Below are 26878 nucleotides of genomic sequence, written 5' to 3' on the forward strand. Positions count from 1 at the left end.
ACCTTGAGTCTCGAAGTTTGGGTAGAAAACATTCTCTGCTGCTGTTAGAGGAAATATGTGGGAGATGACTATGTGAGAATGTTTTTTGGCCACTATCTGGTGGGAACATTTTAAAGAGAGAGAGAGAGTGCTGATATGCAATTTTGGGAACGATCGAGGATCAAGGATTAAAGGGCAAATTCTTATATGTTCACGGTGAAAATCTGAAGTGCATTAACTTAATTTAAATGTTTTGTAAACAAGTAGAAATACAGTGTGCTGCAGCTGCACTGATGCCCCTTTTCTTTGAATTTGATTCCAACTGAAGCATAGCATTGTACCATCTGAGATCAAATGTTAAGTGATGCAAGCTAGTGTGTGTACTGCATCATTCAGACTGTTTCTGATGCCAGGATTGGTTCTCCTCTCAGCCCGTACCTGTGCGGTGTAGTGGGCCTCTTGTTGGCGCTGTACCCCCATTTCGCAGGCGCAGGCCTGCTGTCGGAGCTGCTCCAGACGGGTCTCCAGCTCCAGCTGTTCCTGGCGGGCCTGGTTGAGCTGCCGCGCCTGCTCACTGTGCACCGCCTCCAGCTCGCTGCGAAGCTCCCGCTGCTCGGCGCTCAGCTCCCGTAACCTCGCTGCCTCGCCCCCGCGTACCGCCTCCAGCTCCTGAAGGCACAAAGACTAAGTCAAGGGAAATAATAACAATCATGTGATACTTCACTGACCTCTGTAGGGGAAATTGCTTTACAGTTCTGCCCCTCCACAGGGAGACATGTCATAATACCCCAAGGGGCTTGAATAGAGGGGTTTCACATTCCATATGTCCAAACTGAAATTGAACTTAAGTGTTTTAATAACAAAACAATATGTTATAATTAGTGAAACCTTGTTTTTTAGATTAACTGTGGTTCTGACTTGTTTTTAAAATGGTAGAACCATCATGTGGTGGGAGGGAAACATGAAGGGGTCGGTGGGAGGTGAACATCACCTCCACATCCACTTCAAGGACACTTTTAACAGGCGAGGACAGTTAGGTTCTAGTTTATCTTGGGCTCATTTATCTTCGTCTTTGTTCTTTCCAACCACCAACTCACCAATTCCAGCTGCAGCTGCTTGTGCAGGGTGGAGTTCAGCTTCTCCTGCTGCCTGCTGTACATCTGCATGATCTCCACAACAATCCTGTCCTTGTCGTCCTCCAGCCCCCCCACCACCACTGCAGCGCCGCTTGTGGCAGAGCCTGTGTCCTTAGCCACTACTTCCGATACCGGCGTCAACAACGACGCAGGAGGAGGAGGAGGAGGAGGGGTGTGGGCGGGGGTGTGGGAGGCTTTCTTGCAGCTCGGGCTGCTTGTCTCCATGGAAACTGCCTGGGCTTGGCATTCCCGCTCGGTGGCCGAGGCAGCAGCGGCATGTTGGGATTTGGCCTCCTCGGCGCCAGCAGCGACAGGGGGCGACGCGTGAAGATCTGAGGAGGGAGGAAGAGGAGGATGAAGGAAGAAGTTAAAAAAATAAATAAATAAATAAATACAAAAAGAATAGGAGGTGGTTGAAAGACAGGAAGTGCGAGCCGAGCTGGCGCACACTACCGCCTACGTTTAGTAACACCCTCGCACAACCTCACAGAAGCTCACACCTCTTTTTCAGCGTTAACACACATGCAAGCACAAGCACGGCAACAGCCGAAGAACCAAACACTCACCCACCAATTCTGTGTGTGTGTGTGTGTGTGCGCGTGTATACGTGTGTGTCCTCAGACACAGAGAGAGAGAAAAGAGAGGAATAAAGGGTCTTGTGTGGGAGCTTCGCTGTTCTGTATGGGCTCCTTCAAACTCTGACTTGTTTCCTCACTGTAGCCTTTAAGGTGCACATCACAAGTAACGGATCAAACGGGCCATGTCACACTTCCAAAAACAAAGACACGTGCACAGATGCTGAAGCGAGGCATGTGTCGGCCAGTGAGCTCACAGACAGAAAGAGAAGCAGAAATAGTGTCAGGGAGAGAGAGCACGAGAACAGTGGGTTGTTTACCAGAATAATGTATTCATACAGTATGTGTGTGTGACAGGAAACAGCATGCTCTGTACACAGCCTGTCTGGCACTGGAGAGGACACTCATTTACTGACTGAAGGTGGCTTTCATATGTACATACACACACTAACAAATACAGGCTCGCAAACATGATCTGCAAAGCACACACACGCACGCACACGCGCATGATAGTAGAAGCAAACAAATAGCAGGAGTGAGTCATTTGGTTGTGGATCAAATGGAAAAAAACAGGAGAAGGGGGGGGGGCGCACAACAGAAAAAGTGAAAGGCCCACAGATTGAGAGAGGAAAAAAGAGAAAGAAGAGGAGGAGGAGGATGATGACGATGAGGGGGAGACGGAGGAGTATGAGGAGGAGGAGATGGGGGAAGTGACAGCAGACTGAGAGGGAGGTGGTGATCAAGGCAGCCAGAGAAGAAAGAGGCATGGATGGATGGATGGATGGAAGAGGAAGTGGAGACAGCAGCCAGGAAAAGAGAAAGAGAAAGAGAAAGATAGAGATAGAGATAGAGATAGAGATAGAGCGCGAGAGCGAGAGCCTGGCAGTCAGACGTGGCATAATAATGGCAGACGAACACTACTGCTGTGATTCACCCTCTCCCTCTCTCCCTCCACACACACCTCTTATTGATGCAGCTTTAATATACACACTTTAATGTGCACATAAAAACACAGTACAGAGAGGAGGTCGCTGCCTTTTCACCCCTCTTGCTCAAACGTGAGGTTCCCCTCGAGTCTTTATGTGAAGGTCAATGCATGATTATGTGTGTCGCTGCAGGCTGCAATGTTACGCATGTGTGTGTGTGTGTGTTGGACGGTGGTTGTATGTTTACAGTAAGCACGTGTCAGCTCTTCCACTGTGCTACATGTACATGATCTGCATGTCTCTTCTGGTCATGGTGTATGTACGGAAATTGCCCGGACTTGCTGCATGTGCATGCGTGATGTATTTATAGTCGACATGTGTCAGCCATGTTTGTGTGTCTGTACGGTCAGTATGTACATTACAATACAAACCCACACAGGGTTGATATCCTTTGTCAGGCTATTGTCTCCAAAGTGAAGGATGAACTTCCACACCCTGAATAAATGTGTTTTATCGTTTTAGTACTGTTACTATTTGAACTCATTATTTTACTCATTCATCATTGGATTCATTCGTAAATTTCTGGGGTTAAAAGAAACAACCCACATTTTGGGAACACTTAACTCACACCCCCTCCCCTATGTATATTTATAAGCTAGTTTTTCTTCTACGTTAATTTTTTTCCTTAATCACATTCATTGTGATGTTTTCACACTACAAATCACACAAAGATGATTTTACTTGACACCTCATACCAGGAAATCTAGCCACCTAACCACTGTGGTTCAAAAGCCAACGATTTAATGGATAAATAGGAGGTAATTTGATTTCATCACGTCATTTTGATATGGAGTCTGCATTTGTATGGTTTAGTGTATATGTTTGGAATTTTGTATGGAAGGGATAAGGGCTTTCTGTGTGTGTCTCTGTTTAGTAGTGTGTGTATCATTACTGACCCATGGGTGGCTCGTCGTGACCCAGCACTCTGTGGCTGTAGTGGTGTTTCAGCAGCGCTCCAAGCATCTCCTGGCTCATCTCCGCCTCCTGCTGCAGAGACACGTTGGGAGCCACCATCTTATCGTATGTGTACAGGTAGTAACTGGGAGAGAGAAGCAGATAAAGAAAAGACGTTTAAACACTGAACTGGTTTAACATGTAGATAAATCTTTACAATTTTTACACAAGATACTGAACGTGCAATAGCACTGAAACGTCAATTTTTTAAAGACCTGGCTTCCCTTCATCACACAAAAGGTGGGGTATCCTGCTGATAACGTACAAACTGAAACAAGCATGTGTTTTGTCTTGCTTTTTCTAGTCATGATTGCAGCAGTGTCACCTTTCACATACTTCTGCGAGTTTGCCGTAAAGACCATAAAATGTTACGAGTTATGGACTTTACAATGCTGATGTACATTAAGCAATATGACTGCAATAACTCATCAGTGAAAACACGGAATCAGAGCAATAAAAGGAGGTATGTCTGTGAAGGGTTTAGCCTGAAGTAAGTGCAGCGTCTGAAGACAAGAGCTGAAAACACAGTGCGGAATATGGATATTTCTTATCATGTGTTTACAGGGTATCAGCCTAAACACACCTTCAGCTTATCACACATGTCCAGGTAGTGGGTACAACTGAGAGAGAGATAGTGCCTGGAGATGCACTGAAGCCACTGAGCAAACACTATCTGTCCATTCCTAGCTGCATGGTGGGAAGAGAGTAGGAGGAGGAGAAGAGGTGAAGAGAAGAGGAGAAGAGAAGAGAGGAGAAGAGAAGAGAAGAGAAGAAGCTTTGAACCCCTCCCCCCACAGCAGTCCCCTCCAGACAGAGCTGAGGCTGGGGCTGTGAACTAGGTTAAGCATGACAGCTCAGTGGGGCTCTGCCGGAAAAACTACAGCACTACCAACCAACCAAGTCAGCCTTGCTCCCTCTGCTCTGGATGGAAATAAGCGCTGCCTGTTCGCCTGAATGACGATCTGAAACTCATTCACATGAAACGCCAAAGATGTGATTGAATAATGTAAGCATGGCTCCTATTTGACATGTGTGGTGCTAATGGATCTTGGTACAAATAGGACATTAAGTGCTGTGGATGTCTAGCAGGACGTTTCATTACTACTAAAGCTGCAATGCAGAAACACATGCTCCAAACTGCTCTGTGCAAGCCACGACTGGTTTGAGATGCGTTGCCGTCCGGTAATGCCGGAGGTGACCAGATATATAAATCCTGCCATTTAGTCTGGCCCATGGTCAGTATGTCAAGCGGTCACGTGTAGCTATGGCGCCATAAACCATCTAATTCCACCTTTTAATATGAGTCAGATTACGGTGTGCGCTATCAGAGCACCATGCCCAAACACAGACTGGTGTGGTCTGGGGGGGAAGGAGGGAGGAAAAGAGGACCCGAGGAGGAGGAGGGAGGGAGATGAGAAGCTCATGTGATGAAGGACAGAGGACAAAGAGGGAACTGAGCAAGAACTTTTGGATGGGAACTTCATTTACTAAAAAAGAAACTGAGAGAAAGTCAAAATGAAACCTGATGCGGCTTGGCAACTAACACAAACCCCACAGTTTGGCACAGTTCACCTCCTCATAATGCACAGTTTAAAGAAACTAGAGCTTTTAATGTTCTCCAGGAAAACACACTTCTAAATCCAGACTGACTTTAAACAACAATCTCATTATATCACTTAGAAGCTAAACGTCTGTTGAAAAATCCTATTCTGACAACAAAATCTGTGAACACCTATTTTGATAATCAGGTAATTGTTTCACTTATTTTTCATATCTGAACGTAAATGGAATATGTGATAATGTTATGACAAGATAAACAGACTCGTAAATTATTTTGTCACTATTTCTAACAATCCATACACTAAACGATTAATCAGGTCAAACAATTAGTTATTTAACCAATAAGTTGATCAACAGAAAATTAATTTGAATGTCAGACAAAACATTATGTCAGACATGTGAGGATTTCAGTTTAGACTTTGGGAACATGTGCCAGTCTTTTTTCCTTTTTAATAACCAATCCTTTATTAAAATAAACAAATGTAAACCCTAAGATGGTGTATATGGGCTGTTTAATCAAGGTTAATATGATGTAGTACCTGGGATGGACCAGGCTGGGGTGTTCTGGCTCCTCCTTAATGTCCGAGAAAAGACGGTTGAAGACCAAAGCAGGTGGAGATGTTTTTCCCTGTGGAAAACAAAAAACACACGCATATAAATATGATACAACACCGCAACATATTGTCTTTTTTAGCTTTTGTGTTGCAGCCACAAAGACACACGATGGCAGCTCATCCATCTACATTTATTGATCTTTGCATACAATTTTTCCGTTGAATGGGTGAATTATCACAATGGCAATCAGATGCATGGCCGTGGAGAGAGAAACAGCAGGAGGAGATGGGAATGTGCTGTACTGCACATGGCACTCTCAGTGCCATAATCTAATAAAGCTAATATATGCATGCATACATGTGGATAAGGGATCATCCATCAGGCATCAGATGAGAGAGTGTGTGTGCGTGTGTGTTGCAGAAAAAAGATCATGATCACAATCATGATGAAGAGCTTCTTTCCTCATGTGTGTGTGTGTGTGTGTGTGTGTGTGTGTGTGTGTGTGTGTGTGTGTGTGTGTGTGTGTGTGTGTGTGTGTGTGTGTGTGTGGTGAAAGGGGTGGGGGTGGAGAGCAGAGCCTTTCAGCAACCGTGTGTGTGTATTCCTGGCCGGTCAGAGAGCAGAAGTGTGCCGCTATGAATGGGTGAACAGGGGGTGTGTCTGTCAGCGGGGGCAGGGGTGGTGACCCTGAGAGCTGACCTGTGTGTAGAGGGGGTGGATGCTGGAGCAGTAGGAGGTGATGGAGAGACGGATGGATGGATGTGTGTGGGTGGGGGGTGGGGGAGTGAAGACTGACCTTTCTCGCAGGGTAGGCATTGGCCATCTTGCCACTGGGTGAGCACAGGTCTGCAGAGGATTTCCTCACCTGGCTCTCCTCTTCCTCCACAGCCTTCTGAAACACATGGAGAGAGGGGGGGGCGAGTTAAACAGATGGACAAACACACTCCAAAACTGACAGTAAGGAGGTAGCACAGGAGACATTGGTAAGAATACGTTGAACAATTAAAATGATGCACACTCTTGTCAGGCAGCATGGGAACGACAGGAAGGAATTGGAGGGGGGGGAGGCACCACGGTCACTAAGGGGAAAGATGGAGACAAATGCCATTAAAAGAATAGGAAATAGAGACAAATGACATCCAAGAGGTAAAAAAAAATGAAGACAAATGGGGAGAGATGCAGCGTAAACCGGCCGTGATACAGCATCGGAGAGGACGAAAGTGGCAGGGAGATGGATGAGTAAAGAGTAGTGACTGCTCAGGAAGGTCTATGAATAAAACACAAGAGAAGCTGTGCTGATAAGTCAACATGGCTACTACATGGCCTGTCATTAAGTGCTTGTGTGCATGTGATTCATCGTTACACATACAGCGTATTTGGAGTGCTGTTCTCGTGAAGATGCATTCTATGTATGTGAGTGTTGACTGTTTTTATAATTAAGTGTGTCAGCTTCGTACCCCGTGAGCCATGTGTGTTCGAATAAATACTGCTGGTTACTGCGTGTAGTTGTGCGACTGTTCGTGGCTAAATGTGTGTGTTTTTTTTAGCAAATCCAGGACACGCTCAGCGAGAGGCCACGAGCTGATGGAGTTGATGCTTATCTGTGGCAGACAGGCCTGACACTACACACAGGCTGCCTGCAGTTAGCGTGCACACACACACGCACCCACAACCAAACTGACATGTAGCACAGGCACCAGTGGAACCAGAGGAACCAGAGGAACCAAATCGCAACATGAACAGCCAGGTAGACCACAGCAACAGAAAGAGAAGTGATGGAGAAGGGGGGTGTAGAGAGGAGAGAGAACGTGGGAGGAAAGGGGGATGCAGGAGTTAAGAGGGCAGAGGAAGAGAGGGATTCCAATGAGGAGAAAAGTGCAAAGGCGGAGAGCCGAACGGAGGGAGAAAGAGAGATAGAGGTTGTAGAAAGCATCAATAATTGACTTACTAGCCTTTAAAAGCTGGTAAGATGACTGCACACACGCACAGTCGGACAGTGAATAACAGACGGCCTTTCATCAGCTGGACTAAAGGATTTTCATCTGTGCTATATTTTCTAAGAGACACCATCTTTAGCAGAGATAAACAGCCACAGAACAAATTATTATGGCAACGTGGTATCACCCACCTAATGTTCATGTTATCTCCTAAAACCACCACACACAAAACATGCACATCACACATCCACACAGACAAAGTTTCTCTACCGTTAATAAAAACACAAGTAATTTATTAAGAATAAAACCAAATATTCACTGGTAGCTGCTCCTAAAATGTAAGGATTTGTTGCATTCCTCTGTTTTCTATCATTCACCGTGGGCATATTTCACAGACTGAAAGATTCTCTGCACGTTTCGGTTTCTGTAGCCCGTGACAAAAACAACTACTACCACTGATTTGTGAGCGTGTGAATTCATGTGTACTGTATGTAGGGGAAAGTCCCACATTTAAAAGGGCATAGAAGAATGAGCATGTGCATGCAAATGTAAAAGGCTCCAGCCATATGCGTAGCCAGGTGTGTCTCTGCGAGTGTGTGTACAGAAGGGGGCTTGTCTGCTTATGAGCGCTTGTGGTTGGTGTTTTTTCCTTTTTTCTCTCCAGAAGGCAGCACTGCAGCACAGAGGGGAGGGAGGGAGGTAGGGGGGAAGAGGGGAGACAGTTATGGGACAGGGCAGACACAGGAAAGGAGGGGACCGAGAGAGGAGAATTGACAGAAACAACAATAAACCCACTGCAGTGGTGTGGTGGAGGTGAGCTGGACCCTCGTCAGCTGGATTTCCTCCAATACCAAGGTTGTCTGAATGTGTGTGTGTGCCAGTGTGTATTGCCCCCTATGCACACCAACGCTCCAATGTGTCCCTCTCCCCTGCACAAGTGTGTGTGAGACAAACACAGACAGAGGCAGCGCACGGGGCCAAACTGACATTACCACCAGGTCGTCCAGGGGTCTTTTCATGTGCTTGACCCCACAACAGCAGATGTTGTGTTGAGGAGAGGACTGACAGCTCATTAAAAGGTGGGACTGTGTGCGTGTGTGTGTTGACGAACACATAACGTGTGCGTGTGTGTGTGTGCGTACATATAGACCATACATGTATGTGTGTTCCACTAATGGCTACCTATGTCTCTCCCTGTAATTCCTGTTTACCTGACAGTTGACAGCTTAACGCCCACCACCCACCACCCCCGTTCGTTATTCCTGCTGCTCTACACTCTCTATTCCTTAATGAATGTCTGCGGGTGCAAACGCTTGCACATTTTCACACAACTGTTTTCCTGCCCATCTCTCTCTCTCTCTCTCTCTCGTCCATTCCACCTCCCCACCCCCCAATGTGCTTTATTAACGCACACCATGCTGCGACTGAGGCCTAATCTGCAGTAATGAACCACCTCTCTTATGTGGGTTGCCTCTGCGACACACAAACACATGCACGCACACACTTACACACACACACACACAAGCACACACACACAAACAGCCCCCTAACCCCACAATGTCTCCAGTCCTTTGTCAGGCTGAAACTCGCCTTATGACAATGTGGATTAGCATTCCACACACTCGCTCAGCTGAACTCTGCCCTGTTGTTCCTAATCACCAGCAGTCTGCCTGCCGCTGCAGATACACACACACACACACACACACACAGACCACTATGCACAGCTACATGACACACACGGCCATGTGAACTTTGTGACCCATTTCTGGAGCCTCGGTTAGGTCCCCCGACCATTAGCACACATGACATTTCTCCAGCCGATGCATTAATGGAGCAGAAAGTGTTTTTTTCCTTGTGTCTGTGTTGCCGGAGTGCTGTTAAATCCGACAATAACAAGCAGGCACTCATAAACGCAGACATGCGTGACCATACGTTAGCATACCGTACATACTGGACAAAGGCGGAAAGTGAAGGCAATTCAGCAGCAGCCTTGTGTTTATACAAAGAGCTCCATCTGTGTTTCCCTCTGTAAAGCACTACCATCTTATTTACAACGCAAACACGTGTTGCCGGACATAGCTGGATATTTACATCTATGGGGCAATCGAAATGGAGGCAGACATTCACATGTGAGCTTCTCTTAACAGTAAACAAAACGAAATGTGTTGCTTTAAGCTTTACATTATGTTAATTTTGTCACTGCTCTGAGCATTAGATTTCATAATGTTCATAATTAGTGAAAGCGCCATCATATGATCAATGAAGAGCTGGTCCGTCTCTTTCAGCGCCTGCCAGTCTCTAATGGTCCAAGCTCACAAGACATTTTTATCTTTTAGTCTACTTTTGGTGCGATTTATATGTATCGAAGCTGAAGGTAGACGTGCGCACACACACAGCCACGCAGACTGCAAACAAGTCCGAGGTCAAGCTCTCTTCTTCCTCCCCTCTCCACTTCAGTCACGTGGACACTCCAGATGACTGCCGTCTCAGTGCGTGCATCACACACACATTTACTCGTGGCTATAAATACACATCCTGTCTCCATACATGTATAATAAAACGCATACAAGGCTTGCCCCGCACCCCGCACCCCACACCCACACACACACACACACACACCCACACACACACCACACACACCACACACACACACACACACACACACACACACACACACAATGCATTTTCCATTCAGCAAATCTTAGTTTTAAAAATGTAGGAGCAAAATGAAAACACATTCAGCAGAGTGATCAGTGAAAACAAACAACCCTTACAACTACTCATAAACGGAACATGAACCTCTTTGAGAACATTTTAGAGATACAAAAAGAGTTGAATTAATCAGTACACAAGTCCCTTTTTCAAGCAGAAGAAACAAATATTTTCTTTTAACGGCTTCTTAAATTTGGGTACTTTCTGCTTTTATCAGTTTTTTCAGGATATTCCGAAATTTTTGAGTCAAAACAACTCAACAATAAATTTAATTATCATTAGCTGCAGCCCTAAAATCATTATAAGTATCAGAGTGTTGTTGTTTTCAGCAGGAAGCATGAATTGATCAGAAGATATCATACAGAAATAACTGTAAAACCCTGCCCTGGATTTAAAACACGGTCACATACACCCACACACACCCACCCACACACACACACACCACACCCACACACACACACAAAAACAACCTCAACTTGTCTCAACAAGCCTGATGGCAAATCTTATCTAGGGCACAATAAAGAGTGTGCAAGCCTTATTCTGACCTTTCATCCCAGAGCAGGCGGCCTGTGTTGGAGTGTAATTGTGTGTGTGTTATTAAAGTCTATTTAAAATCCCTTGTGTGCCCTTAAACATTAACACTGTTGTCTTCACATCTGCTGAAACGCTGGCATCAGTGGTCGTGTATGAAAACTGAACCAAACCCCAGGCGATCACCACGGTCTCGTTTCGCGGGGCAGAAACAGAGGGGTTCAAAAAGAATAACTATGCCACCCATCCTCCCTCTTCCCCCTCTTCCTTCTACTCCTCCCCCCCCTCCTGAGCCATTCATGCGCCTGGCATTCAAGAAGCGGCGGAAGAGGGCAAAGGAGAGCGGCAGGCAGCAGATGAGGATGGAGTAATGCAGCTCATTCTCATTTTTCCTCTCGCAGGAGGAAGTGAAACAGCCTTTATTTGGGTGCTTTTCATTCGCCCTCACACACACACGGGGAGAAAAATAGGAACACACATACACAGACGCTCAGAGACAGCCAGTCACGCCCTGTCTGTTTCTAAACCACATCCTGCTCTGCTGCGGTCGTCAACTGTGTCAAAGATCAAGCTACAGATACGTAGATATATATACTTCCTGGACAACCATGCAACAACAAGATATTGAAGCTTCGCGGCTCCAAAGTTCATGTCGCAGTTAAGATCTGACATATAGACCTTGTGTCTTTCTTTGGGATGTGGTATTATATATTATATATCGCACCGACCCCCACGCAGACACTAGAGGCCTTGATATGGACGTCTTAAGCCAATGAGCTGCACTTTGTTTTAGCGGCCAAATCAATAAAAGCCCACAGGGGAAGCAGGCAGCAAAAGTGGAGGTTTTAAGTACTCTCATTAACTCAACACTGAAAAGAGAATGTAGATGTTCAGTTCTTGACTTGTTACCTGAGGGGAATACTTAGATCTTCAGTTGTAGTTGTGTATTAAGGAATAAAAGTTAAAAAGTCCTGTTTGTTTGCCCAAAACTGAGATATTACTCAACCGTTTCAAGACAAGAGGCAACAACCATTTCTTTTGTTCGGCCCAGACTTGACATATTCCTTACCGGATTGTTGATAAAACAGCAGGACACAGACGAGGACAGGTCTGACAGGTGGACAGTAAGACAAACAGGTGACAGAGGGAAACAGGGAAGTAAAGACAGAAGAAAAAAAAAAAGGTCGTGCAAAGACAACATGTAACTGTCTGTCTGTTTGTGCCTCCCCTCAGACACACACCTGTTCCTCCCTCTTTCCAAACACAACGAGAAAACAGCAGAGCTAGACAAGCACAGCGATAAGGATCAGCCAGACTAGTCATGCCAGAGTCACACACACACACAGAGAGATAAGGACAGGTTCCTTCCCAACTTGCTTTGGCTTCAGGCCTCGGGCACATTTTTGCGTCACATGGGCGATCTGTCTAGACAGTCATCTCACACACACACACACACACACACACACACACACACACACACACACACACACACACACACACACACACACACACACACACACACACACACACACACACACACACACACACACACACACACACACACACACACACACACACACACACACAGAGAGAGCCTTTCCCCTCCCTACCAACGTGTTGAGCACCTTCCTCTACAGCTACAGCTCCAGTCAGCCATTTTACAATCCACACAGCCTTGATAGCTACAGCCAGTGGAACTGAATGGAGAAACGGTTAATGGGAGTCTATGAGTGAAAATGAGGCAAGTTATAAAAGTGATGAAAGTGAGGAATCCCCCCTCTGTCCACCAAACCCAAGCTTCACCACAGACAGGCGTTTAATATGGAAACCAGCTACAGTATTCCTCTATGATCCTTTACATAAAAAGCAGCCTCTTTAAACTCTCTCGATCAATTTTTCTATTCATCTCCCCCTCTCTCTCTCTCCCTCTCTTTGTCTCTCTATTCTGTTTCTCATGTTTCACAGTCAAATCCCAGGCGGACGCCTCTAGTCTATATTCACTGCAGTACGAGCAGGGTTGTAATAATGTTACCTCATGAATGGACAAATTGTCTAACTGGAATACACTAGGCCACACAGTCTGAGGTAACCCCCCACGTCTCACAAACACAATCAACGGTAACAATTATTTTTATTATCAATTGATCTGCCAGTTACATTTTCCATTGATCAGTTAATTGTTTAGGTTATGGATGGAGTCTGACAAAAATAGACCAAATGTCAATCGCAGTTCAATATGGCATCTCCAGGAGTCTTGTTTTGTCCGACCATCAGTCCAAAATCCAACAATACTAAATTAACTATCGAAGAGGTTTACGAAAACAAGCAAATGTAGACATTGGATTGGCTAAAACTAGGGCTTTATTTATCCTTTTTCCTTAATTAGTGAATACAATTAATTTCCTGTTCATTTCTCAAAAACATAGAATTCTTCTGCTACTGAGTATTATTGAGATTACTAAGCTTCTAGCTGCCATAATGATCATGGTGACAATTAGTGCAGATCGATTAGCTGGTCGACAGGAAATTAATCCAAAACAACTCTGATCATTAATAATTGAAGTAATTTATCGAGCTGAAATTCGGCTTTTATTCAGGCAGAATAAACTATGCTGGTAACTTCATGAACAGAGTAAGTATATAGAAAAATAAGATAAATTTAGATCCGCTCATGCAGCTAGGATTTATGCTTCAGCCTTGTGAGAGATAAGCTCAGTGTGAAGGGTGAGAGATTTTAGATATCTGAAATTTCCTGTTTGTCCTCTCAGCTGCTGCAACGCAGGACAGAGATAAGAGGATGCTTTCTCTTTTACCACGTCACTTCATGTATTATGTGAAGGCATAATGTTTCCGACTGTAAAATCCATATGATATCTGAACCTCATCTCCCCCTCCCCCCAAGATGTATTATTATGTTAAACATGAGGCATTAAAGCTCTTCTTCAAAATGTGGTCAGTGGTTTTCATCCCATCTACACACACACACACACACAAGGAAATTGGAGTATGTTTGAGTCAGTGAAGGGCATTCAAAATCATCCATGTGTAAGAGAGCATACTATACTGTACATGTGCGGCTCGCCGTCTCTAGCACAGCAGCTCAGCGTGTGTCTGTGCTCTACTTTCCTTCCCCGCTGCCCCCCCCCACTGTGTTAATTACCAAAGCTGCCAAGGCTCACCTATGTGAGTCAACCAGGCCAGGAGACACACATCCAAACACAGATACACACACACACACACAAATAAACAGACATCCCATCAAACAGCAGCTCCATCAAACAGCAGTGTAGGAGGATGAGGAGAATGACGTAGTTTACCGCAAGCAAACTGTCGTGCACACGAGCAGACACACTTCATGCTCCCAGGAGAACACATCGACTGAGAATGAGGCCAGTGGGCCCTTGTCTTGTCTGAGGATGACTGTACTCATCATTTGAGCTTAAGCAAAGGCCAATGTGTGTGTGGGCTACACCATCTCTAAAAGCCAAAGAGAACGACTAAAGAGAAGTTAACAGCCATGAGACATTGTTTGGAGGTAGGTTACTGGTTCAAATCAGTAATTAGGGATACACATGCTGCCATAAAAAAACAACAACAAATGAACTGCCTGGTTTTCTTTACAAGGAAACTGGATTTACTATTCGAAAGGATGAAACAACTCAGAGTGCTTGGAGACAGAGGGGAGTGAGAGAACTGCAGAGTGAGCGAGCGTTGCTAAGCAGACTGAAAGCCGAGAGAGGCTGTCAGCAAGCCAGCAGTGCACTGCTATCACTACACAGAGAGAGAAAACACAAAATGGAGACACTGCCCGACCCTGTCTTTGCAATAAATTACACAGCATTCACTAGAATGCCTCAAAAAACATGCCGAGGCCTGCTTGTACCAGCCATTCTGCGACTCAATCAGACCCAGCAACAGCAAGCTCATCAGAATTTGGGCTGATTGCCATTTTAAGTCTAGACTTGAAGCAATCAGATGCCAAAATTATCTTGTGTTTCTGGGTGAAAGGTGGAAATAAAAACTAATTTCTCGTGATGCATCTCTACAAACAAGTCTAAAGAAATATAGGCTCCACATCTGAATAAGTGAGTGGTAAATGCAAGAGTTGTAGTGGCCTCGGACTAAAATCCCCTCTTCCCTAGCTCTAGTATGCAGTCATAATATCGATCTGTGGTTTGTTTACTTCTTCCTCAGCCCAGGAGGCTGCTCTGCTGTAATGTGGGATACTGCAGTAAATGTCAACGCTTGGTTGGTTATCACTGTCTGCAACGAGAGAGAGCAAGACAGAGAGGGAATGAGGGTAAAGAGACTGACCCCCCCCCCCGACACAGCCGCAGCTCTACAAAGACAAAGATCCACCTGGCCAAAACGCCTTGCATGGCTAAATCTATCACAGACACTGACAGAGAGACGGTTAAATCCGAACAGGCCCAGGGTCCTCTGACTGTTCTGCAGGGAGCTCTGGTCTCATCCATATTACATGCAGGAGCTTGTTTGAAGCTTCTACTGCTCGTCTCTGCATGGGCAGCTTGGCTTTGCTGTCCAGGCCCCTCGGGCCCGCCTGTCGCTCCCACACACAAACACCACACACACACACACACACACACACCACACACACACACACACACACACACACACACACACACACACACACACACACACACACACACACACACACAGGTCCTGTAATGCAAATCCATCAGCTTCCATGACTCTCCCTCTATCTCTGTCACAAACTCTGGTTTTCAAAGCAAGTCTCAGAATACTATTCTCTCTACTTTCACAATGGGTGTAGGACTGCAGAATTCAGGAGATACATGTACTTTAAATATGATGAAACTTGAATTATCAAAATAAAAAAGAACCTCAACAGTGAATAATGAACATATAAAATCAACCAGCATTTGGCCAGAGGCTGCTATTAATTTCTGTTCTGCCTGCATCGATCTTAATACATTAATATGACAGGTGAACCCACAGTCCACTAACTTGATGACCAGACTTTCCTCATTAAAACAGTCACTGTCTGAGGCGAGCTTGACAACAGCCCAAGCAAAGTGCGGCTGTGTTTGGTAAATGTCATTACGGTTGAGTCAGAGCTCTAAGTGAACACACCTGGGCGTACATCAAACAGACTGAGTGAGAGACTGGAACGGTGATAAATCTTTGTCCTGGCTCCACTGTGACGCTGATGAGTGGAGAGCAGACCACAGCACTGATGGAGCACCGTGACTCACGCCGCATGATAGAATTGGCGTGGTGAATGGAGGATGTGGCGGATGGCAGCGGATGCATTTGTGTGCGTGTTTCTGGCAGTGGGTGACCCTTTGACTTCCTTTAATCATGAACAGCAGATTGTCATCTGCACTGTGTCCCGTGCTGCTGCGTGTCTTTGTGTGTGTGTGTCATCTGTCTGACAAGAGATGTCATCACACAGACACATTCAAAGCTCAAGTCATGGTCAAGTCACAGTCTGACACTTTGTCATTCACCTCTGATGACACAAGGACACAAAGTTTGACTCTTGGATTTAAGTGTCAACAGTAACTTTAATTGTTTTATGAGGCACAGATATTTACTGAATAAAAAATGAGGGTGTCTGCCAAAGCAACAAACGGCATAAGGCAACCTTGCCAAAATCTACCATCATCTGACTGGAGGCAATATTTTTTTCTCCCTTAACGTGAGTCATTGTTATTCAGAAGTACAGTACATATGGCCTCATCCCGTGTCAGGATGCATCTCCGCCAGTACATTTTAATAGTGATGACAAAGAAAATGTCTGGCATAGCAAAGTGCACTTGTCACAGGAACTGGCGAAAATCTAGTCAGACTGGGAACCACAGTGCAATGCTTCACTGTTCAAAGGATAAAGTCAAGGGTAACAAGGCTCCATGCTGGCCAAGTCGCCCCAGCAGCAAGGCTGTGTGAATGTGAGCAACAGTGAAGCCAGAAAACGAGGTGGACACGCAAAGAATCAGTGCCACATGAGGAGTCGACAAGAACTACACACACACACACACACACAATCACACACCACTCTATTGCTTGGGCACAGTTAGGAAGGACTTGACTGTTTGCTTGAATGCAAGGATGCTGTTTACTACCCAGCTTCAACACATGCAACTTTTAATTAGGCCTCCACAGATGAAGTTTACACTATTATATTATACTATACTAGTACATTCTAAAAGTTATTATGTAATTAATTGCATCTGGAGGTCAACGACCTTGAGGACTGTCTACTACTTATTTTATGCTGCAAAGAGGTGCAGTGGGACTGTTGAGGATCCAGAGGGAAACAGCTCTCTATTAACAGGATCTAGATGAGCTGGTATGAAGCCCTGGGGAATATGAGGCAACGAAGCCTGTATGTTTGTATGTTTGTGTCTTCCCTAAGAAATATCAGGCAGACAGATTATTCCTGTGAGCCACCGTGCAGGTGGGAATTGCGGCGAGATAAACACATCAGCATTCAGCAGGGCAGAGGCAGAACGAAACAAAAGTCTGGGTAAATCACAAAATGTCACTCGTTCCACCTTCACTAAGGCAGAGTGTTTCCCAGTTGCAAACTTTACAGCCTTGTCCCGAGCAACATCTTTCAGACCCTTGGTGAGATGGGGATTTAAAGGGTATAGAGGCAGCCAGCAATTGAAGGGAAAGAAACTGTTGGACTTTAATGTTAGTGGAGCAAAGGTGAGCCTAAAAAAAATAAACGACTAACAGGACAAGTAATCACCAACCCGAGCTTGGCAAGTTTGCATCTTTGCTGCGCTCATCTGGTGCGTAGGCGGAAGGTCAGAGCTAGCATGGGCCAAAGCAGCACTTGGCAGCCATTGTTGTGTGCAATTAAGCACATGGGACCATTTGACAAAATAACGTGGACACTTCATCAGGCATCTCAAGCGGGATCGCTTCCATATGGAAATGACAAGCAATTACCAAACACGCAAAACATTACTGGCAGAGTGGAGAGATGGGGATTCCTTTAATCGCACAGACTGACTATTTTCCCATGATTTCCCGGTGTTTGCAACATGCATAATTGATCAGTGTAGTGGCTGAGCTTAATGTGTCGTGAATGTGCCGGGTGGCAGCCCAGCGGGACTCATGACACGCCTTTGATATCCTGTGTTTATCTCCCTGTCTGGGAGACTGGGGTTGTGGGTGAACATATAAGAGAGGGAGTCTAAGTGCCTATACGTAGTGTGTCTGTGTGTGTGTGTGTGTCCTTGCTGTGTATATGGTGCTCCTATGGAAAGCGCCGTCTCTGGATCTCTCTATTTATATCTTCATTAATCACCGTTCCCACCGGGAAGGCGGCACAGAAGAGTCTTTCAAATGCAAACGTGCTCTCTCTGCTTGCACAAAACACGCACAGGCTGGCTGTCTCCCAGAGTCCTTTTACAGTATACCTCCCTCGCTTCCGTCTCCCTGCCCCCATCACAACCACAACCTGCTCGCCTGACTGTCTCCCAGGGACACCAGACAGTGGACGGTTAATCTCCTCATCAACACGTCAATTATTTTTTTTAAGACTTTCCATTATTATAGTCCCATGCAAAACAACCCAACCAGGCTTGTGAGACATGTTACAATCCAAGCTTCTCTCTTTTCTTATAGTCTTGTTTGAGCTGAAAGCCCATTATATTCCCCTCACCTTCACTTTCATTTTCCTTAAAGGCAACAAACAGGTCTGCTGCCCTGAGGGTGTGGGGGAGGGTGTGGGGGGGAGCCAGAGCAGAATGAACATGCAAACAGGCTGTCGGCTTTTTTTTTTTAAAGGGGCTGTAAGAATTTCAGTTCAAAACAATGAAAAAATGTACTTGACAGAATGCAAAGAGCTTACTTTTTTGATTTTAGGTCAAAGAAATCGATGTATTGTGTTGCTGAAATGTCTTCTTAACCTAGCATGCTAACCAGCTAGCCCTCGGCCCTCAGTCGTACATGAGACGATGAGGAAGTAGTAACTGTGTGTACGATATAAACAGCTGATTGCAGCCATCGTGTCTCTTTGACATTCCTACTCTTTCCTTAAACTCGCGAGGTTATGCTGAGGTTAGATTTATTTGAGCAAGCGTTAGGTCTACGTGAGCGGTGTGAGGACTGAGGGTTGTTGAGAGTTGTTGTAACTGGCAAATAGCCATTTAAAAACCCATGGGGCATTTGTCTGGGAGGGGCTTTGCCAGTTTGTTTAGTCTATGAGACTGCTGGCAGACGTTGCACAGGCTCCACTGTATCTGCTACCGCACATCAGATACACACAGCAGCACATTATCTTCTCCTGGTAGTGAGGTGGGAAGCTCAAACCAAGGAAACAGTCAAAAATAACAAGCTGCAGCCAGGGTGGGGAATTACCACCAGCCAACCAACCATATATTTTTTTAACTGTGGGGTTGTAGCAAACAGGAAAAGCTGTGAGCTGGTGTACAACCAATTAAAGTGGTCAACTAATATGTGGCTGAAAGGCCTGTGACCATTGTAAATGCTGTATTGGAAACCAAAACAATTTGAAAGATTCTTATCTATTAAAGAAAAAGACTGAGAAGTAATGAATTTGGTGTTCCTCCGGTTAGCTGCAGTGCTGTTATGGAGCTTCGATACTGGCAATGACCTAATGGTGACATACCGGAGGCCCCTCGGCTCAGCCCCTCCCACCTTTGCGGGGCCCCATTTAGCCCTTTACAACAGGCAGCAAACACTGGCCAGGGTGGAGCATGTTGTGTACAAGGAACATGGACAGTTGTCCATATACCAAACTATATACAGGCATGATAGACTGTAGGTTACTCTAGGCCAGCGTTAAAAGAAGTTCCTGTGTGTGTTCAGCATAATTGGATAAATGCTCGTTGGAAAATTCACAGACAGACATAGAAATATGTGTATGAGTGTCTTGGTGTGGGGTGTGGGGCAAAGGAGAGGGCCGGGGAAATGCGAGCTCGCCACCATGTGATTGGCCAACCAAGAGGGCTGTTCAAGGTTGTGGTTCAGCTCAGGTCTTGGGTAGGTTAATTTTCAACTCGGGGAAAGAAGAGCTGGGCCCCAAGCCCCCTGGAACAACCTCGCTAACATGGCCGGTTTCATGGAAGAAAAAAGTGTATAGCAGTGTGTGACCACGACAGCAGTCAGACCCACATGTCCTGGCCTTACTCTCTCATCTTCTTACTTTCATACTCTTTAGATCTCTTACTATATTATATAAGAGCCTCCCTCAGGGGGGGTATGTTTTCTGACAACACATACCCTTTTTGTGTCTGTCTGACACTACTTCTGTTTGGCTGCCTGTCTGAGTTACAAAAATTTAAGGAAGCCAACAGCAGAAGCAGAGGTGAGGTTAACTTGGGAGACGGGTGCACATGTCTTAACACAGTTAGGAACTTATGCAACACCGGCAGCAGCCACCGCAAGTGAGTCTCCTCATTTCACTCTTCTTCCTTTTCTCCCTGCCTCCCTGCCTCTGTCCATCTCCTCCTCTATTCAATGTCTGTGTCACCCAGCAACTCGCCACATCCATCAAGGTCGGAGACCCGATCAATAGCCACTGGCTTTCCTCTCATCCGCACACAAGTGGTCTTCTTGCTTATGTAATGATCGACTTATCGGGTCATTTGGCTGCTTATTTTGTTACTGTCCGCTGATTGGGGCCCAGGGGATACTGACCATTTACAGACACATGTGGGCCATAGCAGAACTGTCTGCTTCAAAAGAAAGAAATGATGATGGGTGAGAAGCAGACTGAAAGCCATAAGTCAAGATGTGTGAGGACATGAACCCACGAGAAGCAGGCAGATGGTTGATTGACGTCAAGATGGAAGGAGAGGTAGGAGGAAGAGATAGCCAAGGCAGCACAGTGAACGATTAGCATGTCTGCCAAAATCCAATTAGATGTAGCCCGAGAGAATGACTGACAAGCAGACAGACAGACAGAGCAGACAGCCCAGGAGACAGCCAGAGAGTGCAGCTGCACTGGTCTGCGGTAATGAAGTCACTGGTTTTCAAATAGCAAATAGAGGAAGCCAGAGAGATGCAGCTGTCTGCCGTCTGTGCCGCAGCCACTGTGTCAGCCCAGGCGGGGAGTCAGACAGAGGAAGGCTGTTCTCTCCGTCTGACACTTCTGACTCTGGGCCAGAAAAACGCTACAAACAAGGCCGAGGCAAACACGCAGCACACAGCAATGTTCACTATGTTGCTCGCCCATGAGGTTATGCTCGTCAGGGTTCACAAACATTCCTAAAATATCAGTTTGTTTATCAGTTTATTTGTTCTTACTTGGAAATAGACATACAGATCAGGAAAAGTGTATAATTCTTGTCAAAAAAAAAAAGCAAGAGATAATCACAGTTGTGTAATTTTTTACAGTAAAATTACCTTTGTGTTTCTCTGTATCGTGAACATTACCTGACTTATTATAAACACTTGTGGGATTTTGTCATCCAGATGTTTGGTAATACACCGTTTTGCTGTCTGGGAACATGTAACCCGAATAAAGGAAATACCCCTTGAGCAACACAGATATTTCACAAGGTGGCGGGGATGATCATCAAATTGGAAATTCTGATACTTCCTGTCTCGTTGGGACAGAAAAAAAAACACCCATTAAAATGAGGACACATGATCCTGTCACAGAGGAAAGTACAAGTGTCTGTCACAACCCCTGTCCGCAAAATGAACCCATTGTTCGTCAGACACTTAAGTAACTCTTGAGAAAGCAGTAAGGCTTCTGCTTGTTGCTGTCTGTCTATGGCTTCTGTCTGTATTTACACAACAGGGTTAGGTAGACATGGAAGCAGTGCCTCAGGGAACAAAGCGCCATTTATAGAGAGCAGGCCCTGGAGTTTTTAACTGCACCTTCTCAAACCAAACACTCCCTACAGGATATGGGACTGGTAGCCATTGGAGAAAGTGGGAAAAACAACTTCCAGAAAGCTCCACTTGTTTGCGTCTCGTCTCTTCTAGAGGTCTCAGAGCTCTTCATTAAAACTATGAACTGCTTGTAAATGTGCACATTGACACTGTGTGTAAATAAGGGCCACTGGGAAAAGGGTCTGCATTCGGGGTTAGACCAACACACTGAGGTGAGCCATCTTTCGAAAGAAGCATGTGTGACTGTAAGTTGCCTGGCTGGCCTTCCACTAACATCCACTGGGATGTGGAAAGTATGAGTCACACAGCCAGTGCAGTGGAGGCAGCTGGACTGAGTCTGTAGGATGTTCAGGGTGAGAGACATGTCCGTCTGCCTCACTTCCTGCTCAGTTAAACACACACACTCACACAAATACACACACATAAACAGAGAGTGGTTGGACTTGGAAGGGAACCCCTATGTCCTGACTGAGGGAAGCGGGACACTGCCAGGTCACCCCGTTCTCTGGTCAATGATCTTTCACACACCCATACATCCGCTCCAGTGGGGGTAGTAGAGTGGCATCCTCCTCTGATGCCAACGTTCACCTGCTTCCTGTAGACACACAGGCCACTGTCTTTCCAGGAATTTACCCTTTTGTGCCTGTGTAGGTCTGTCTACAGGGACTTGGCTGTTGCATAGAATTTCACACCATTTTAGGTCAATCCAAACCCGCACATATAACAGAAGAAGGTAAAATCTTGTCCCTACTAGCAAACAAGGTGCAAGATTTTTTTTTTTTTCTAAAGAAGCGACAACAACAAAAAGAAGCGACAACAACAAAAAGAGAAGAAAAAACAGTGACTGTGAAATCACCCCTCAGCACCTGCAAACTGAGAATACAGAACCCAAGGCTGTGGTGAGACAGAGGCTCCAGAGAACCTGGCAAAGTGTGAGAAAGACAATGTGTCATACTAACCACCAGATAGCATCTTATTGCACATACTGAAGTTGGCAATGTCTCACACATACACACAAAGATAGTGGGACTCGTCATCCACCTTGAGCATATGTTTCTTTGTACCTGTGTTTCCTCTGTGGTATTAAAATGTCTGTGACTCTGAGACAGAGAGTCTCGTCTCTCAAGATAAATACCTTAAACCAAGGCAAGAGGATGACAATTAGGAAGAGGCGGGACAGCAATGCGGCTGGGACGCTCGACGAGACACCAGATGTTATTTCCAGCACATTCACACACCAAGTTAACCAGACAAGAAAAGAAAAAAAAACTGCATCTCCTCAACGCAGATACAAAACACACTGCATTCTTTCTACTCCACAGTCTCACTTAGTCTGCTACCTTCTTAGAAATTAACCTTGCCAGTAATGGTTGTAGGAAAGACCCTTTCTGTAAAAAAATTATAGCTGGCTGATTAAAGCGCCTCCCTTTTTCAACTTGACTAAAAATCTATCCGAGCTGGCGATTTGAGTGTGAACACACCACATCAATCAGACAGAAACACAACCCCAATTTAAAAAATTAAAAAAAACAGTAAGTGGTCACACACACACATCATGAGACACAAACCAGTCAACGGAAGGGAAAGCTTCTCTTCCCTCACTGAATGCTGACTTCTCAATAAGCATGCTGCCCTTGTGGCTCAGATACTGCACTGACAAGATTTTTATCTTCAACACAGCAAGAATAAGGAGAATCTGCAAAATTGTCCTCTGTTGAAGATTCTGCAGTATTCTGGTTTTCAGTATAAAAAATACAAGTAATGCCATGGAGCCATTTTACTTTCCAAGTAGCAAGAAACAATCCTAACAGGCTCTGTATGTGGTTTACCAACCAACACTGTCTTTAGTCTGCACCACATTTCCTTTCCAATTGCTCAACCCATGTGGAAATGTGCAATCTATTTTCTTGGGCAGACCAGAAGATTTGTTTTATTTGTAATTATGTAATTCACACAGGAGCTGAACTGTGTCTTCCCGAGCCTCATATATTGGCCTTTTGTTCAGTGACATTCCCAGTGACCTCCAGGTGACCTGAGGGGACAAATGATGCACGTCCCCTTCAGCTGTGACCAGCTGGCCCAACCTCATCCGATCAGACCTGGTCAGAGAAAATGGCACCACCTGTCCTCTGCCCCCCCCCCCATACTGGGTCAACGATGGTTTAAGAAAACACCAGCCCAACATTTGGCTAGTCAAACATGCTGAACACAAAGAATATGGGACTGGACGACTAGAGAAAAGGGATGAAGTAGCCAACCAGATATAGAGACTTTAAGATATTATCTAACTAATAGAATTTTAATAGGGTTCCAGAGCTGAGTGGTGATGAAGGACATTTTATCACATGCAAACAAGCAAAGACACAGGTATCATTATAAAGTGTACTTACTTTGTCTAGTGACCTCTTGAGCTGGTAGTGGAACTTCTCTTTGACCTCATCAAGGAGCTGCTGGAGCCTGGGTTCCTCGGGCGTTCCCTCGTACTTCCTGGCAAGCTGTAGGTAGCAGGGCCACTTGGCTGAATCAAAGCCCCAGTGGCAGGTCCTCTTATCAGGTGACTTGTGTGAATGCATGACAAACTTCTGCGGGGAAAAGAGCAACTGGCACTCAACACACTGGATGCAGGGCGCCTCAGGCTGGGTGTAGAACTGGGGCACAAAGAGACCCTGGCACTTCCCCAGACATTGGTGCTCCACCTGGAAGCTGGCTTCACTCTCGTTCAGCAGGCCCTGGGCCGACAGCTTACCACTGGGGTCGGCAGGCAATGCCGCTCCAGGGCGCAGCAAAGCGTTACACAACCGTTGTGCATCCGTCAGTGTAATGAGGCCACAGGAAGGTGCGTTGAACGGCAGAATGCCCAACACTTTAAGGATGTGCAGCTGCTCAGCATCGCAACGTGAGCAATAGACGTAGAGCTCGTCGCACACAGTGTTGATCTGCTGCAGCGAGAAGTCGCGGAGCACAGAGTTGAGCACCTGGGGCAGGCAGAGCCGCTTCTCTCCCCCGACGACGAAGCAGGAGATGGACTCCCCTTCCAGCAGCGAGTGGGTGAGTTCAGTGGAGCTGTCACAGGGAACCAGCAGAGGGCCCCCTCCAAGGACAGGAGGGGAAGGCAGGGGGGGCATACCGGCTTGGGAATGCTCGTGGCCGGTACGGGCTGAGAAGGCAGCTGGGCCCCCAAGGGAGCTTTGGCTGCTGAGGGTGAACTGGGCTAGTGTGTGTTTGAGCCCAGGGCTCAGGTCCAGGGCTTTAGCAGAGCCCGCCACATGCAATTCAGCCTGGCCCGCGAAATCCATGTCGGGGTCGTGGCACAGATCCTCGGTCTGCTCCCTCTTCACTTTGGGAGTTTTGGGCAAGGAATCCGTGCTGCGACGCTTCAGGTTGATCTCCGCCATTACTCGCTTCTTGATGGGCGCGTCTTCCAGCCGCTCTCTGTACAGCCGTTTCATGTTGCCCTTGAATGAGGTCAAGTCTTTGAAAGGGGTTTTCAAACTGGTCTGGGTGCTGGCCATGTCTAAGCACTGGGTTACTGTTGTTTCTGTCAGCTGACTGAGTTCTTGTATTCCTCTGAGTCTTTTTTCCTCCTCCCTAAGTCTTTTCAAATGACACAAATCTTCTGGTTGTGAGACACATGCATGTTGTTGACTGAAGTTTGCCGAGTTCTGATCCGTTTCCTGCGCATAAAAAAAGAGGAATTCAGAAAACACAGGAAAATAATTCAATCCTTGTCCAAACTATAACTAATCAATTCCTTTCCCGCACACGAAAAAACAAACTAACATTTTTCTTCTTTTTTTTTTTTTTAAATGATTGTGGAGAATGAAATACCCATAAGGACTTTAAATGCTTTATGGCTGCTGTCCTGGTTGGGGGCTGAAGAGGTCAATGGCTGTTTGCATGGACCACTAAACCAAATGGCCATTACCATACTTCACACAAACACTTCAGCCCTTGTAATTGAACCCAAAGGGGAAATTTGCATCCAGGGTTTTCACTAGAGGTTTAGAAACAAACTTTCTAGGGGCAAAGTGAGAATTTTAGCAAGCGAAACCAGTTGACCAGACATAACAACCTGAGCGAAGTCTCCCCCACCACCACCACCACCACCCTGCCCCTCTCCCATTACATTGTTAATGTAAGGCTGATACACAATGGTGCAAAAACATTTCACTTTGCAAATGAAAGTGCCCTTCCCCGCCATATTGTGCCTTCCCCTAGGTCTGCTTACCCCACGCTGACCCCATCAAGTCGGTGAAAAACAACTGATAAAAGCGTTAACAGCAGTCGTCCCCTTCTCTCAGTCCCCGCACAGCTTGACGCCGAGCAGCGTGGAAGGAGTGTTTTCCCTTTTTATTATTATCGGGCTTTACTGCGGAATGGCTAAATCTACCCAATTAAAGGTAAACAACACTTTAACTGGTGTCCCCCCTTACAATTTAAAACGCATTGGAGTTGATGATGGCCACTGCTGCAATATGACGCCGAGACACGGCGGATAATTCACTTCAGCAGCGAAATGCAGCATTCACTGGAGCGTTTGCGTTTTCAGGGTGTCGTGAAAAAGCAGTGGATGAAAATCCATGTGCACTAAATGAAGATTTCGACGAAGCAAGGATTGTTTAAAAAGATGCACATCGGGTTAAAGGAGCCCAGTGAGTGGATTTGCACGATTTTGCAGATTTCAGCATCCCGTCGTTTTTTTTTTTTTTCTCGTTCCCACCGACTGAAATGCTGCTGCGGGGGGGAAGCAAGAGCTCGATGCCGATACGGGCTGATGTCAGTGGGCTTTTTTTTTTTTAAATGGAAAATATCACCGTGAAAAATGATAATGCATTACAAAAAAAACCAACAACATTGCAAAATCAGATTAATCAGCGAGCCATACATGACGATCTGCAGGGAGGCAGCTTCTCCCCCCATCCTGCCCGGTGTATTATCAAGGGTTTGGCGGAAAACCTCCAATCGGATCCGTGTATTTCTGACAGAAATTACTACGCCCCGCGTCGGTTTGCTGGGGAACCGAGGCTGAGGCTGTAAAGACACATTTCTTTACGGGTTCTTGGTTCCGCTTTTTGGTGCAAGGACACCGC

The 26878-nt window shown here is 45.9% G+C and overlaps 1 protein-coding gene across 1 annotated transcript in view; it reads right to left on the reverse strand.

The window, feature by feature from the left end:
• Window positions 1-25462, reverse strand: part of skila (SKI-like proto-oncogene a) — a 31208-nt gene extending 5746 nt beyond the window's left edge. Inside the window, exons 1-6 of the mRNA XM_035169352.2 lie at window positions 24179-25462; window positions 6542-6637; window positions 5730-5818; window positions 3573-3715; window positions 1077-1447; window positions 418-648 (exon numbers count right to left, since the gene is read on the reverse strand). Of these exons, the coding sequence (XP_035025243.1) occupies window positions 418-648; window positions 1077-1447; window positions 3573-3715; window positions 5730-5818; window positions 6542-6637; window positions 24179-25300 (2052 nt within the window). The 5' untranslated portion in view covers window positions 25301-25462. The remainder of the gene's footprint in view (window positions 1-417; window positions 649-1076; window positions 1448-3572; window positions 3716-5729; window positions 5819-6541; window positions 6638-24178) is intronic.
• Between the last annotated feature and the right edge of the window lie 1416 nt (window positions 25463-26878).

Source organism: Hippoglossus stenolepis, chromosome 11, assembly GCF_022539355.2.
Source record: "Hippoglossus stenolepis isolate QCI-W04-F060 chromosome 11, HSTE1.2, whole genome shotgun sequence".
Lineage (NCBI taxonomy): Eukaryota > Metazoa > Chordata > Actinopteri > Pleuronectiformes > Pleuronectidae > Hippoglossus > Hippoglossus stenolepis.